General features: G+C 34.7%; 1 protein-coding gene across 7 annotated transcripts in view; it reads left to right on the forward strand.

Annotated features, from left to right (window-relative positions):
* ROBO2 (roundabout guidance receptor 2) overlaps positions 1-14,477 on the forward strand; it is a 946,026-nt gene that overhangs the window by 849,864 nt on the left and 81,685 nt on the right. For all 7 annotated transcript variants that reach the window (XM_042788459.1, XM_042788462.1, XM_042788460.1 and 4 more), the window contains exons 10-14: positions 2,178-2,383; positions 6,461-6,542; positions 7,279-7,444; positions 9,144-9,310; positions 13,725-13,846. In XM_042788459.1, the coding sequence (XP_042644393.1) occupies positions 2,178-2,383; positions 6,461-6,542; positions 7,279-7,444; positions 9,144-9,310; positions 13,725-13,846 (743 nt within the window). The remainder of the gene's footprint in view (positions 1-2,177; positions 2,384-6,460; positions 6,543-7,278; positions 7,445-9,143; positions 9,311-13,724; positions 13,847-14,477) is intronic.

The raw sequence follows: 14,477 nt of genomic DNA on the forward strand, positions 1-14,477 counted from the left end.
GTGTTCATTTAACCTTTAGCCTTAGTGTCATGGAAACCTGTAGTGGTCTTTCACCCATAACACCCTTGAAAATGAAGATTCCTTCTGGCCAGGAGACTTTCAATTACACTATTGATCAGAGCTATTTAAAGGATTATGAGCTCCTCATTTGGGCTGTAAAAAAACTAATTACATGCTAAGGAACAATATGTGTAATGCAGTAGGCTTTCAAAATACCTACATTGCTACACATAGGAAAGGCAATTAGATGCAGCAAATAACTGCAATGGAATAGTTAACAACTTAAGTAAATAATTTTCCTTAATTTTTATCTACCCGTAAAACTAGGATTTGCTATTTTACATTAACTCTAAAGGAAAATTTACACAGCTAAGTTTTAATTTGAATATACTTGTGATGCAGGTATACTGATAGTACATATGAGCTAAGATCAATTTTTATTTCACAAAGTGGCTGAACTGTGTATCCGTAAGGGACATTAATGAGATAAAAAAAAATTGTATCAAGGTGAAAATGCATTGCATTTTCTCTTTTCTTGTAATACAGTGTTTCCTCTCCTATCTCTGATTTCAGTGCATATTTCAGAATTTCAAAAATAAATTTCACATTCTGGTGTTAATAAACAGTCTGCATTGACTTTCTATTTGCAGTTTCAATTTCAATAAATGTGATGAACTCACACTCCAAGATGCTACTGATACTAATGATTCTAACCTTTGTGTATCTTGTTAACAAAAGAAGGTGGTTAGTATTTTTGAAACATTACAATTTCAGAAACAATTATTTTAGGTATAAAATGTACCACTAATATCTCTGTAATATTTTTTATTTATTAAATTGACGTTATCAAAATAGCATAATAAAAACGCTTTGGATCTGTTGAGGGCTCCAGAGGTTTGCATCTCAAACAGCTCAAATACAACAGACACCATATTGCTTCACAATAATTTATTTTCACTTCATTGTTAGAGTCAGGTGTTGTGTATGGACTACAATGCAACAGATTCTCAGCTAGAATAAATGATTCAAAGTCAGTTTGCATCAATGAAGACAGGCTAACTTATAATGGTTTAGGAGCTAATCCTTCCTGTTACAATATTTAATAACAATCATTGTATAATTATTCAGCTGATCAAAGATTTAAAACAGCAGCAGTGTGGCAGTTAAATACATAAAAATGTATTCTGGGTTCTGTTATACTGATTTTATGCAGGAGTCATAGCCTTGTTTATATTTAAGTTTTTCACATTAATTTTGTATAAACACATTCTTTAGAAACAGTTATATTTTGCTATTTAACAGATGGCTCACAGAATAGGTTCAACAGCATAATTATTTGTGAAAAATTGTTTTTTCAAGAAAAGTGAACATGATCATTTTGCCTCATCCTCAAGATGTCCCACTGGTCTTGGAATGAGGTTTATACATGGCCATGCACTCACTCACTTGTTACAGAGTCCTTTAAGCAGTATTTAAAGCATGCAAATGTAAATTACTAAAAAAATTGGGACAATTCATGTCCTTAAAAAGTGATTAAATGATTTGATAAGCAAGCTGTTGAATTGCTTGATTGACTTTGAACTTTTCTACACTAGAAAGAGTGGTGCAGTAATTTAGATCACTCAAATTATGAAAATGTTTTGTATTATTGTTAGATATTTTGCTGATGAAAACTTGCAAGTGGAGCATGAATGGGGTATATGGCTGGTACCCACGCTAGAATGGCTACGGTTTCTCACTTTGAACTTTAACAGATTTTCTCTTTTAGGCCTTAAATCAGGTAAGCAATTAAGCACATTTTGGTGTGACATTAAACACGTGCTTTAAGTGCTTTCCTAAATTGGAGGGGAAAAAAAGATGTACCTCAATTATTTTCTGGATCAAGGTCTTAATTTTCATCCTATCTTAATCAAGTGAGTCTGATGATCTTTGCTAATAGAAGTTTGTGTATCTAGGTGTTCTCTCGCAGTGGTGAAATAAAATTCTTACAAAAATGTTTTTAAAATATACCAGTTAATTGTTAACATGTATCTGCGAGTCTTCCAAAAATAATGTTTTTAGCCTTCTAGATACTAACTGAAACAAGTCTGTTAAAATTGGTCCTGGGTCAAGGAAAGGGCTAACTGCAGCAGGGAACTATTAAAGGTGTGAATGCCAATGCCTGTGTCCCTGTTCAGTCTTGACAGATAGGCCTCCACCCATCATCCTCCAGGGGCCGGTCAATCAGACGCTGGCAGTGGATGGGACAGCTTTGCTGAAGTGCAAGGCAACCGGCGACCCCCTTCCTGTTATCAGCTGGTTAAAAGAAGGATTCACCTTCCTGGGCAGAGACCCTCGAACATCCATACAGGATCAGGGGACACTTCAGATTAAAACTCTGCGGGTGAGTATCAAGAGCAAAACAAGTGCTAAAAGTGGTACATGGCTAGTCTTGAGCTATTGGTGTGCCCCTCAAGCAGCTCTGCTGTCTTTCTGTCTATTGTCTTCAAAATTAACCTAATTGTCTCTTTTACTATTAAATTCTCACCAAGTCCACATCCTATTTCATTCTTTGATATTGTGTAGGGAAGGGTGGTAAAAAAAAAAAAAAAAAAAAAAAAAAAGAGCCAAACTAGCATCACGTATTTCTATTGGAATTCACTAAAAATAGAATTGATATTTAAAATCTTACATATGTTGCAATAAAAGACATGAGTTGGGGATGGATAGACATGTAAAAGGACAGGCCTTTATTATCTTTTCAGTCAGTCTTACCATGGAGGAATTGGCCTGTTGTCTCTGTTAAAACTTAGTTCATTTTCAACACCTAATTATAATTTTCCAAGGAGCTGTTTTGCTAGCAAGTGATTCTGGAGTTCATAAGGGTTTGGCTGTGCACTTTCTTTATCAATGAGTCTTGGCATTCTTGATCTGGCTGATTTATTCCAATGTTATGCTTGCTGGAGATCTTCCATCAGGCTGTGGATGGGAAAAGACAGCTAATACTGTAACAAACATGCAGTCATATGCGGAGGGATTCCTATTCAAAATTAAATGCCTATCATAATATTTACATTTTGACACATAAGATAATATGATATCTTAGAAATACAAAGAAATCTTATAATATTTCAAATAGCATAATGTCAGACTTTGTTGATAAACATTGCATCACAAATCTTTGTTTGAGATTTTAATTTTTCCCTGTTCAAAGATAAAAATATGTTCTTGCTTGTGTGTATGTGGACAAGCATGTATATGAAAAAATAGTAAGATAAATGTAATTATTTGTCAAGAACTTAAAGGCAATTTCAGAAACCATTTAATTTCATCAGCAGTAACTTCTGCACTTTGCCATCCAAAAAAAGTCAATAAACATCACTACCAAGGACAAGACGTAAAGTGCAGTTTTGTTTTCTGATACTATTTCATCAGTTATCATAGATGAATTGTTAACTTCCTTGGAACAAAATGGAATTTATTAAAAAATTTATGCTAGCATTCCTTGAGTAAACAATTTATCCTTCCTCCCTGGACCGAAGGCAGGTTTAGGCCATGAAGGTTAATGCATTTTTCCTGTAGAGCTGGATTAAAGAGCGCGCTTGAATAGTCAAGATTCCCCAGTAGTGTTAGAAAGCAGCAATTAAAGGTGGAAGCTTAGTGATTTCAAACAAACTTTCAGGCATCAATGATGGGCTTCTGTGGAGTGTCCATGAGGCAGAAGCTCCTGGGATACCTGTCTGCATGCAGCTATGCAAACAATGAAATTGGTTCTGAATCGTGCCAGTGCATTAATCTCGCTGTTAGAGGCACAAGGTCTGTAAACGAAAGGAAAAAAAAATGCTTGCAAGGGGAGAAGAAAACAGTATTAGTAGTAAGTGTGGTTTTGAAAGACATGGAGCTTTTATTGATCCTTAAGTGGCTCATTCACTGGTAACCAATTTTCCTTAAAGGCTTAGAAAGATGTTTTTTATAAACCCCTCGATTGCAGTAATGTGCACTGTTCAACTCAGACTTAAGAACAAAAGCCACACACAACCATAAAAAACAGATTTCTCCTGTACCTTGCAATTTTTATGAATTAAATGTGGATTTAAATCTGAATGTTTAACTGTTCACTTAGGTCTAACTGAGCAAAGACTAGCAACACTTCCTAAGCAAAAAATCACCACGAGACATATCCAAGTATACTTACATACACAAGTTCAAAACAAATTAGTATTTATCACTCACATGTCCTCAGCCTTCTCCTCCTCTCACAAATAGTAACCACTATTGCAATTGTAAAAGATTTCAAGATATGGGTAAAGATGAGCCACTACTATTTAAACCTTTGAGACCATCCTCTTGTGCTATGTAACTGTCTTTATGTGTGTAAATCAAATTATTCAGGAGTCTGCAGCAGTCACAGTGAACCATGGGCCACTGTCATAAACGTGAACCTAAGATTTTTCTGATGAACCAGTCTTCCCAGTTGCTCTGAGGAAGACAACTAAAAACTCACATACATCACTCAGTACCCTTTCAGACAGGTCAACACTGACTGAAAACTCCCTTCTGCTCTGTAGAAGTGTACCACACCAGATTTAAACACCTATGTTAACTAAGGAAGAAAACTATTTATTTTACTGAATAGCAAAGATTTTCCATTCACCTCCCCTGTTGTTTTATCCATAGCACACAAAAAGTATAAATAATTGAATTAGCAATACACTATGTCTGTATCTAATCTATCCACAGTCGAGAAGTTATATAATTCACCATAACTTGCAAGAGGCAGCATATCTCCAGCTTGCTTTATATGTTGAGTTTGCCTTCTGCAAGTTTTTCTGTCATTTATAACACATACTTCATTGAGTATGCCGTATACCATCTGTCACGGTAGTATACAAATGAAGTTGAGATCCATAGTCTTGAGAAATATTCTTCATTATCACATAATGAAGAATTATATATTTAATAAAAGCTCAGAAGCAGCAAAATAAAACAGTACTTCAGAATACTGTAAGGCTCTCTCCTCAGGAAAATCTGTTTCCTTTCAAGAGTTTTTCTCATTTCATTAGCATTATCTCTATATTTTGAGTCTCTGAGCCATCGTCAGAGGGATTCAATTATTGCTTGTATTTCATGTAAAAACATCTCCTAAAATGCAAGTTATGCTCATTCAGATAGTTGAACAGGCATTAATCAGTTGTTTCCTGCCCCTAGGAGTGGTATATTGCAGTCCCAGTGTATCTGAAGAAAATACCAACAAAATTCAAACATGACAATGTTAAAAATCAAATAAATTATATATCAACAAGTAATCTAAAGAGCATCTCACTTATTTGCCTTGACATTCTTCTTGAAGAATGATGTATAAGCACATTTCCTATAGTGCCAATCTGCATTTAGCAGAAAACCCATTACAATTCCTTAAAGTCTAATAAAGCTTCTTGGATGCAGTCCTATTTCCGTCAAGTCATCTGATGGTGAATATAATTCTTCTCCTTTATCACGAGAGTCAGCATTCTCCCTCTTCTGTTTCCATCTCTAGATTACCATGCTTTATACGTAGTGGTAGGAAGTCTGCTCTGTATATCTGTATATTTTGTGCTTTGTAAAGTTACCATTTTCCATCCATCTCTGTAGTCTTCACTTGTTCCCGTCTCAGAAATCTTTACTTTAAATTTAAGGAAGGAATAGAAAAACACTTGGCAAATTTTCCAGTAGAACAATTTATATAGTAATGAGATTAATATTGATAATGTAATTCAAAATGGTTTCCCCAAATAAATCTTAAATATATGCGTTGACAAGTGAAGCACCATCATTTTATACGAATACATTTTTTTTTTGCTACCAAAGTGCCTTGCAAGCCTGAAATAAAATCCCATGGGAAACAGAAGAAGGGTAAGCATGGTGTAGGATCTGATTTAATTTTGCCATTTGAAAATTGCTTGGAGGACTGTCTGTGTAGAGAGAGCCACTGTTAAGTCTCAACAGCAGCATTATGCGTGGTGGCCTGTATAGAAATTACTTAATCGGTGATAAGAGTCTAAGATGATGTAACAGACTTCCTGGCACAGGAAACTGTATCTCTGCATCATCATGGGATAATGAATGGTGAGATTTTATCCTCTAACAAGTTAATTGTTGTTGTATTGTTACCTGATTTCACCTGCATTTGTTGTAGCCAATACGAAAATTGACACTGTCTAAAACATCCATTCTGTACCACATACATACTGTACTGGTACCATTAACAAGATGAAAATTAAAATTAGAAAAGTATTAGAAGCAAGTATTCTTATTATAGTTCTTTAAAAGTAAGCCACCATTCAGTGATTGTTTGAAAAGGTCTGGTGCCCTCTAGTCTGGTATAAAATTTAGGCTAAATGCTTCTTACCAAGAAACATTTAGAAAAAGAAAATTAGAGTAAACTCAGTCAGCTGATTCTGAAACGTTGTTAAAACCATCCTTAACCGTTCTTTATGTCTAGCTGTCCGATACTGGGACTTACACTTGTGTTGCTACAAGTTCCAGTGGGGAGACATCTTGGAGTGCTGTGCTGGAGGTGACAGGTAAGCGATGTCAAAGAGCTGTTTTTCAGTTGGCACAAAATGGAAGTGTAGACTGTATTAGAGCAGTCTGAGTCAAATAATCCATTCTAGAAATTCTGGGATTGAGATGGAGGGGTTCTAGGTGGGAAGGCTGGGTTCCTTCACACTCCTTGCATTTCATTGCTATTATCTTTAAATATCCATTAACATTGCGTCAATTTGTATTTCTCTTCAGTGACAGAGGTATGCTATAACTGTTCTAAACAGGAATTTATTTGTGTGTGTGGTGGCCCGTATAACAAATAAACTGTGGATTTGTCCAGTAATTGACTTGGGCAAGAAAATTATTATGCCTACACCGAGGCCAGTCAAAATCCTATGTGCTCTCTGTGAGTACTGGAGTTGATCTGGATATAGGAGCTTTCTCAGCCTTCTAGTAACTAAAGCTTTGGTATTTTACATAAATTTCAGCAAGGCTGGGCTTTTTTGTTATTCTTTCTTTTCCTTTTTAATATATTTGTATTTAACTTTTGAGTTTTGCAGGTTTTTTTCTTTCTGTATGTACCTAAATAATGGTAGCTCTTCATCCAAAAATAGACTTGGTAATATAGTTGCTGGCTTAGTTCTTTACAGATTAAGAACACTTGTTATGCTGATTTTGCGGATGTTTGACATGTTTTTCCTTTTAAGCTTCTAATTTGATCAAATTTATACAATCAAGGATAGAAAGTAATTGTTTTGTATTTGCCCCTCACAGAATCTGGTGGAGCAACAGTCAGTAAAAATTATGATATAAATGACCTCCCTGGGCCACCATCCAAACCTCAGGTCACTGATGTTACTAAGAACAGTGTCACCCTGTCCTGGCAACCAGGGACCCCTGGAAGCCTACCAGCTAGTGCATATATTATTGAGGCTTTTAGGTATGTGAATTATTCCACTTTTAATCTCGTTCCTTTCTAATTTTGCTTAAACCCTGGTACCAGCTGTTTCCTGGTGTTGTGGTGTTCTTTTTGACTCTACATGTATCATTAGAAGTTCATTAAAAGATTCAACTTCTATGGCAGGCATTGATTCTTATTTTTTAAATTGATTTTTTTTTTTAATTTATCACTTCTTTCTAAGTGATTAATTAGAGGAGCATCTAACTATTTCTTCAAGTCAACAGGAATATAACAGGACAATGCAGTCATTATCTATTACTTTTCCCTTAGCATTGCTGATCATTGATAGTCTCCTGTGGGAATGCTGCAGGTCAAATCATTTGGGCCGGTGTTACCTTGACTATCATAGTACAAATAATCTGAAAATAAATGGAAAATCCTAAATCTCTCTGCATACTTTAATTCCTATTCTTGTTAAAGCAACACCTATTAAAAGAATCAAAGCACTTTTTTTACTGTTTTAGATAGATTAAAACTTTTAACTGAAAAGGCTAGTGTTGATAATTTAGGATTTCATCCTTCAGCCTGAGGCTAAGAGAATCCAGCTGCTCCCTTCCACACAGCAGCAATTAATACGCTGTATGGAAGAACTCCCAGGCTTGAGTTCAGCAAGTTTGTTTAAGCATGGGCCATACCTCTCACATGTATCAGTAATACACACTTCATCTTAAAAATGTGCACATGCTTAAATGTTTTGCTTAATCAAGATGTTCAACAAATGACAAATAATTTAGTTATTTTTTTAATTAAAATTAATGCAGGAATTTGTGAAAATCATATGCATGCAATTTAAGAAGTTATAACAATAATGCTTCATCCTGCTATATTAATATGCAAAGAATATTACTGTATATGCAGATTGTTGATTTTTTTCTGAAACTTGCCCTTTATGCATTACATGAGTGTAACAATTGAAACAATATGAAACTCATAGATTTCTATTTTCTTTTTCCTTTTAAATATATTTAAAGAATTTTTTAATCAATGCTATACAACAAAGCACAATAAAATAAAATTTTCTCTTTAAACTTTTGTGGTATTTCACTCTAGATAAGCTTTAATGCCATCTCATCAATAACTAACAAAAGCCAGGCATTTTCATTAAAAGCTGTTTTAACAATCACACTTGAAATCTCTTCATACCGTTGATTGCAATTTATTTATAATAATGTCCAGTAGAAAATGTAGTGACAGAAAAAAATATTCATATACTGTCATTTGCAAACATATTTTCAGATTTTTTTTTTTAACTTTGAGTATGAATTTAGTTCAAAGAGAATACTTTTCTTCTTTTTCCAATGACAATTTATTGACATAATTTACTTAGCTGTATAGAAAATTTTTCTTTTAAAAAGATTGTATTTTCTAAGGTTTACATTCAAGAGTGGCCTACTTATCATGCAAATTTACTTTACAGCTTTCCACACTTCCTTTTTGCAGGTGTTTATTTTAGAGAGATAGCAAAAGCTTTTGCTTCTGTTAAATGGAAAAGTATTTTTGACAGCTGTGTTATTTTTTTTACCCCGTCTTGATGAGTTAACTGAAACAAATATTTTTATTTTTACCCTGTACTTTTTCCTGTACTTCGACTTGATATAGGTTTACAAAAGTAGGTCCTTTCACTTCTATATTTTTCTCTTGCATTAGTCTATAATCTTCAACCCTCTTCTCATTGCAGTCAATCTGTGAGCAACAGTTGGCAAACGGTGGCTAACCATGTGAAGACCACTCTCTACACTGTGAGAGTACTGCGCCCCAATACAATCTACCTGTTTATGGTGAGAGCTATCAATTCACAAGGTCTCAGTGATCCCAGCCCTATGTCAGATCCTGTCCGAACACAAGGTAACAATAATTACTAAGGCTTACCTGCTTGAGCTAAAATAGGAAGAAGGAATGGAGAGTTGACCATTAGGTCAGCCTGGCCATTTGGCTTTAGCACTCTGACTGAAGGAATCATGCATTGAGGTTAACCACTAAAGGGAAAAAATAGTCCAATGTTTGCTGTATCAATCTGGAGCTTAGGAGAGATGGGTTATCTCTGTAATCCGTTGTACATTGTAGACCTTTTGGTTTGAAGTTCACTTAGACTTGGTGTGCTCCTTGCTACCTGGTTTCTATGAAAATAATGTGAGTTACCCAAGCCTTTTTGAAAAGCAGTCTGAATACCACACTCTCCTCACCATCCTTTCTCTCCCTGTCCTTTCTTCTTCTTCATCACTGTAATAAGGATATACTATCATAACAAGTGCTTATGTCAGACAGACACCATGTTTAGCATTAGTTTTCATCAAAAGAATTGCATAATATAGCTGTAGTGTATTGATTAACCTGGTCCGACATTTAGGTAGATATTCATGTAAATTAAGGCAGGTGCACACTAAAAATATTTTGAAGTTGTTCTGAGAAAAGCATGGGTCTTTTATTTATATATGTAGATTTCTGAATTATTTATATTAATCTACTGCATAAACCAAGAGGGAAGGATGAAGTGAAATCCCTCATTTATAGGGTGGTGTTATAATTGATAGCTGTGATCCTCCATTGTTGTTGAACTGACTATTAAATTCTGTTCACATTACATCAAGCTCTAACCTTGTATAACTGCCACAAACAAATTTCTCTTCACAGTATGGGGTTTTTTTGACTATGAAAACACATTGCTTGAATGCTTCTTTCAACAGTGTAGTTCTATGTTAAACAGGTTGGAGTACAGGAATTAATAATTTTTTGGCATCATAATTTTTTCAAGTCCAAAGTAATAGCTCCTCTCACAGTTAATTTAGAATGAGATCCTCTGTCTAGTTTATGGAAGTTATAAAAGTGTGCATGGAGAGTGCATCCTGTGTCAGCCTTCAGCATGTGTAAGTGGTTTGGGACCTTTGCTGGTCCTGTATAGAAAGAGAGAAACAAGAGCTGGGTGGTGTTCCTTTATCACATCACCTACAGCTTCCTTCTTCCCAGTCTATTGCTGAATTGATCTGTCCTTAATAATTATCCCCTCAAAATAGTAATAATTGATGTAAGAGAAGAAACAGAGCTTCTTTCTGAAAAGCTAAAGGAGTGAGCTGGGCAGGAATTTCCTGGCTTGACTATCCATGAGTATCACAAGTTTTCTTCTATTTGTTACTCTCCCATTATTATAGGGTGAACTCATGCTTTTCATTGCACCAGCCTTTTAGTCTGCATAACTTATCACCTAGTTAAAAAAACAATTTTGTTTGGCATTTGAGTGTCAAGTATACACTTTTTATCTGACATACTGACAAGCAATTTGATTTCAGTAAAAACATGTCTTTTAATTAGCTACAGCATGTGTTGCAGCTTCCATTTCCAGAAGCTGGTTAGCAGTCAAGCACACTGAGATACGTACAGGATTTATAGCTTCTTTGCAAGCCTGCAGTTTAATAGAATTAAATCATAAAATCAATTGAAAATTAACATAATGTTTTGATGTGATTTCTAATTATGCCTGAATTCAATTCAGGCTCACAGAAGATGACATACAGTAGAAAGCCTATTCACAGTGTCCACAGAGAAAGAAAAATGTAGCTATAACAGTGCTATGTAATATTAATTTGCAACAGGTGTCTGTGGTAGCTTTAATAGCTGAGCATTTATTTCCTAGTACTAAGTATAGAAAATACAAGTAATAGGATTTTATGCATATTTTTACCTGTGGACTACAAGTAGACAATCAGGCACTTTCAAAAGGTTTACCTTATATGACTTACATCAAATAAGGACAGAGACATCAGTAATTACTCTCAAGAAAGGAGTTTAGATCTTGTTTGGATTGTTAACAGACCAAACCATATATTAAAAAACACTTTAAAGAAATTATATATAAACCTATCCCTGGAATTAAATTACTAGCAACTAATAGTAAATTCACTGGAAGCTGTTAAAAAAGAGAATAGAGAAAATATACAACCAATTTAATTGTAGAGACCTCTTAATTGTGATCAAAATATAGCTTCTTGATCCTGTTTTGCTTGAGTCATGATGTTATTATTACAGTATTTGATGATAACCTTATAGGCAGATCAACTGCTTTTCCACCAGGAGTCTCCTAGTAATGTGAAAATGACATTACAAGACGTTACACTGTGAACATCACATATGCATATGTTTCCAAGTATGCATACCAGAAAACAGAATTCTACATGTATGTCTTGATACTTATTTCTTAACGTTATTAGCCTATGTTATTCCCTTACTTCTGGACACATGTCCCATTAAAATGATGAAATGCGGTTCATACAAACATACTATGTAGAAAAGTCTTTTCTCCTGAGGGAATGTAGGTACTTTGTCACTTGTATACCATAGGATAACTTAACCTAAAATCTAGCCATGGGCAGCTGTAGCTATTGTACCAAGAATCATACCTTTTTTGTGGATAGCAGCATAAATTATCATCCTGTAAACCAGTCTGAGTTGCTGTTTTATAGATTTATTTTATTATATCTCACTGTTTCTTGGTCATACTGTATAGGCATAATTTGCTAGACAAGCTCCTTCACTGACATCCATATTTGTATTATATTCCCTCTGGAGATTCATGGAGCCATTTTCATATGAATATCAGTAGAAGCCTGTGGCAATATTGTTTATTGGTGACTCAGAACCCATAATAATCTAGAATTATGAAGCTGAAATATTGATGATCAAATACTACTTTCAAAATCTGGAAGGATGTGATTCAAATTCAGTTGTTATATTTAAATGTTTAATTTTTAAGAGCACTATTATTTATTCTTAATAATATTTAGAAGATAAAAAGAAATTACATGCTATATACTCCCATATCTAAGGCCATCAGAGGGGGGGAAAAAACCGTTCATGTATGTATTTTCTTCACAAGGACATGATGTTGATCCAAAAAGAGGGAAAGTGTCTTTGGCTTGTGCATCCTGTGGGAAAACCAAGCAAAATTCACAGATACCTAGAAAGGTGTTACCATAATATATCGGGCTTTTTTGAACATAATCTGTACTTGTGTTCTAAATACCCCCTTCTCAAAAAATTTTAGGCAAATTCCAGAAGAAATAGTCAGTATGTATATTTCTAACGGGCATTATGTAATCCACATAGACAACTGACATAGTAAGGTCATCTATAACTGTTGACCAAGAATAGTGTTGTAAGATTCTTGAGGGATCCATTGAAGGGATCCAGACTTCACTGACTCCTAGAATATATCTTCACTTCTGTCTAAATTGGAGGGAAGGGATGTATTATGGTGATATATTAGCTAGGTGATAGCTGTAGCCCAACTTTCTCCTTTGGGCACAGTGTAATAGAAAATTATTATTTCCAGGAACTATCACTAAAAAGGACACATTGCACGTCTCCTTCTCCATTTTCTGACACATATTTTGTATTTGTAGTTTCTATTTAGCAGAGATAATACAGCTTCATTCAGTTTAAGACAATGTCATAATCCAAAAGTGATCGCTAAAGACTAGGTCCTAGGGCCACATGTGGTGCTTGAGATGGAGTCGTAGTTTTCCATAGGTGTATATTAAGTGATCAAATTCCCTCAGATTTTGACTAGAAGAAATAATTTTCCCCACACACTTTGAAGGAATCTTTGACATAATCTTGAAGAGAAAATTTTTGTAGTAGATTGTTTTTGTTGGTGTTTCATTAGATCAGAGCCAGTTTGGCTTCATAAAGTAATTATTTTTTCATATTTGCATTAGATTTCATTATCTGTGTCTGTAAAGGGAAAATTTGCTTTGCAGAAGAAAATTCTATTTTTAGTGTTCAGTTTCTTGTGTGCATGGAATGTGTGGAGGGGAAGCCTACTGACAGTTTGTAGACATGTAACGACAATGTCATGTATGCTCTAAGAAAATAAAAAAACCCCAACCTGTTCATTTTCTTCAATTATACTAACAAATTTGGTTCCAGACATCTGGGCAACATTATTATCTGACTATTTTGGAACTAGTGAATATTACATCTCTCTCATCACTTACCAGATCTGAGAAAACTTTGCCATCAAGTCTGAATACTTATTTAAATATCTTTATATTTAACTATTTCCTGAACAACTAAAGGTGAATGGTTTCTTTGCATTACTTGATATGCTTTAAAGTTCATATTTAGACCTTCGTACTGTGTTGTTTTTAAAACAATATTATAAAGGGTGTTTAAATCAGGTTGTCAAACTATTCAGTAATTCTTATTGTTGCCACATGTAACTCTTCCCCTTAAAATAATGCTTTCATGTGTGTGCCTGGCCTGGCAGATATCAGCCCACCAGCACAAGGTGTGGATCACAGGCAAGTCCAGAAAGAACTGGGAGACGTCATCGTACGACTGCATAATCCTGTTGTGCTAACACCCACGACGGTTCAAGTCACCTGGACAGTAAGGCTTCTGTTATTATTACCTTAACAGTACTTTAATTTTTCCTATTTATCCTTGCAGCTTTTTAGTACTCTAAAAAACTCCAGTCTTGACCCCAACGTGAGTGCTCTGATAAACTAACATTATACAGGCATATATATTGGTAATTAAATGGTCTTTTTATTTTCTTTTTCAAGTCAGGAGTTTCAAAGTCTTCAGTGTTCAGCTCAAAGAGAACTAGCTGTTTCACTATAAAAATATTATAAAAATGAATATGCTTAACACCATAATCTAAGGGATAATTGATCTGTGGACTCATTCCTGGTCATGTCAAAAAATAATCAAAGTTAAATTTCAACATGAAATTGCTATATGAAAAAGCACTTTCCACTTCAAGGCATAGGGACCTCTGACAATACCATATTATTTGGCGACCCTAAAATGCAAAAATAGCTTTCATATAGGGCACTTGTAGTGAAGTCAGAAGCACATTGTGCTGATGTCTGATCCACTCTGTAGCATCTGGTTTTCTAGCACAAGCTTTACCCACAATCAGTGGATATCCTTTCATTATAGAAGACTAGAATCTTTTTGGCAATACTTAACAATGTTTCTATTTAAGGAGTCAAACTACTGTGTAGAATTTTTGATG

This window comes from Tyto alba, unplaced genomic scaffold, assembly GCF_018691265.1.
Source record: "Tyto alba isolate M040663 unplaced genomic scaffold, T.alba_DEE_v4.0 Super-Scaffold_14, whole genome shotgun sequence".
NCBI classification, from domain to species: domain Eukaryota; kingdom Metazoa; phylum Chordata; class Aves; order Strigiformes; family Tytonidae; genus Tyto; species Tyto alba.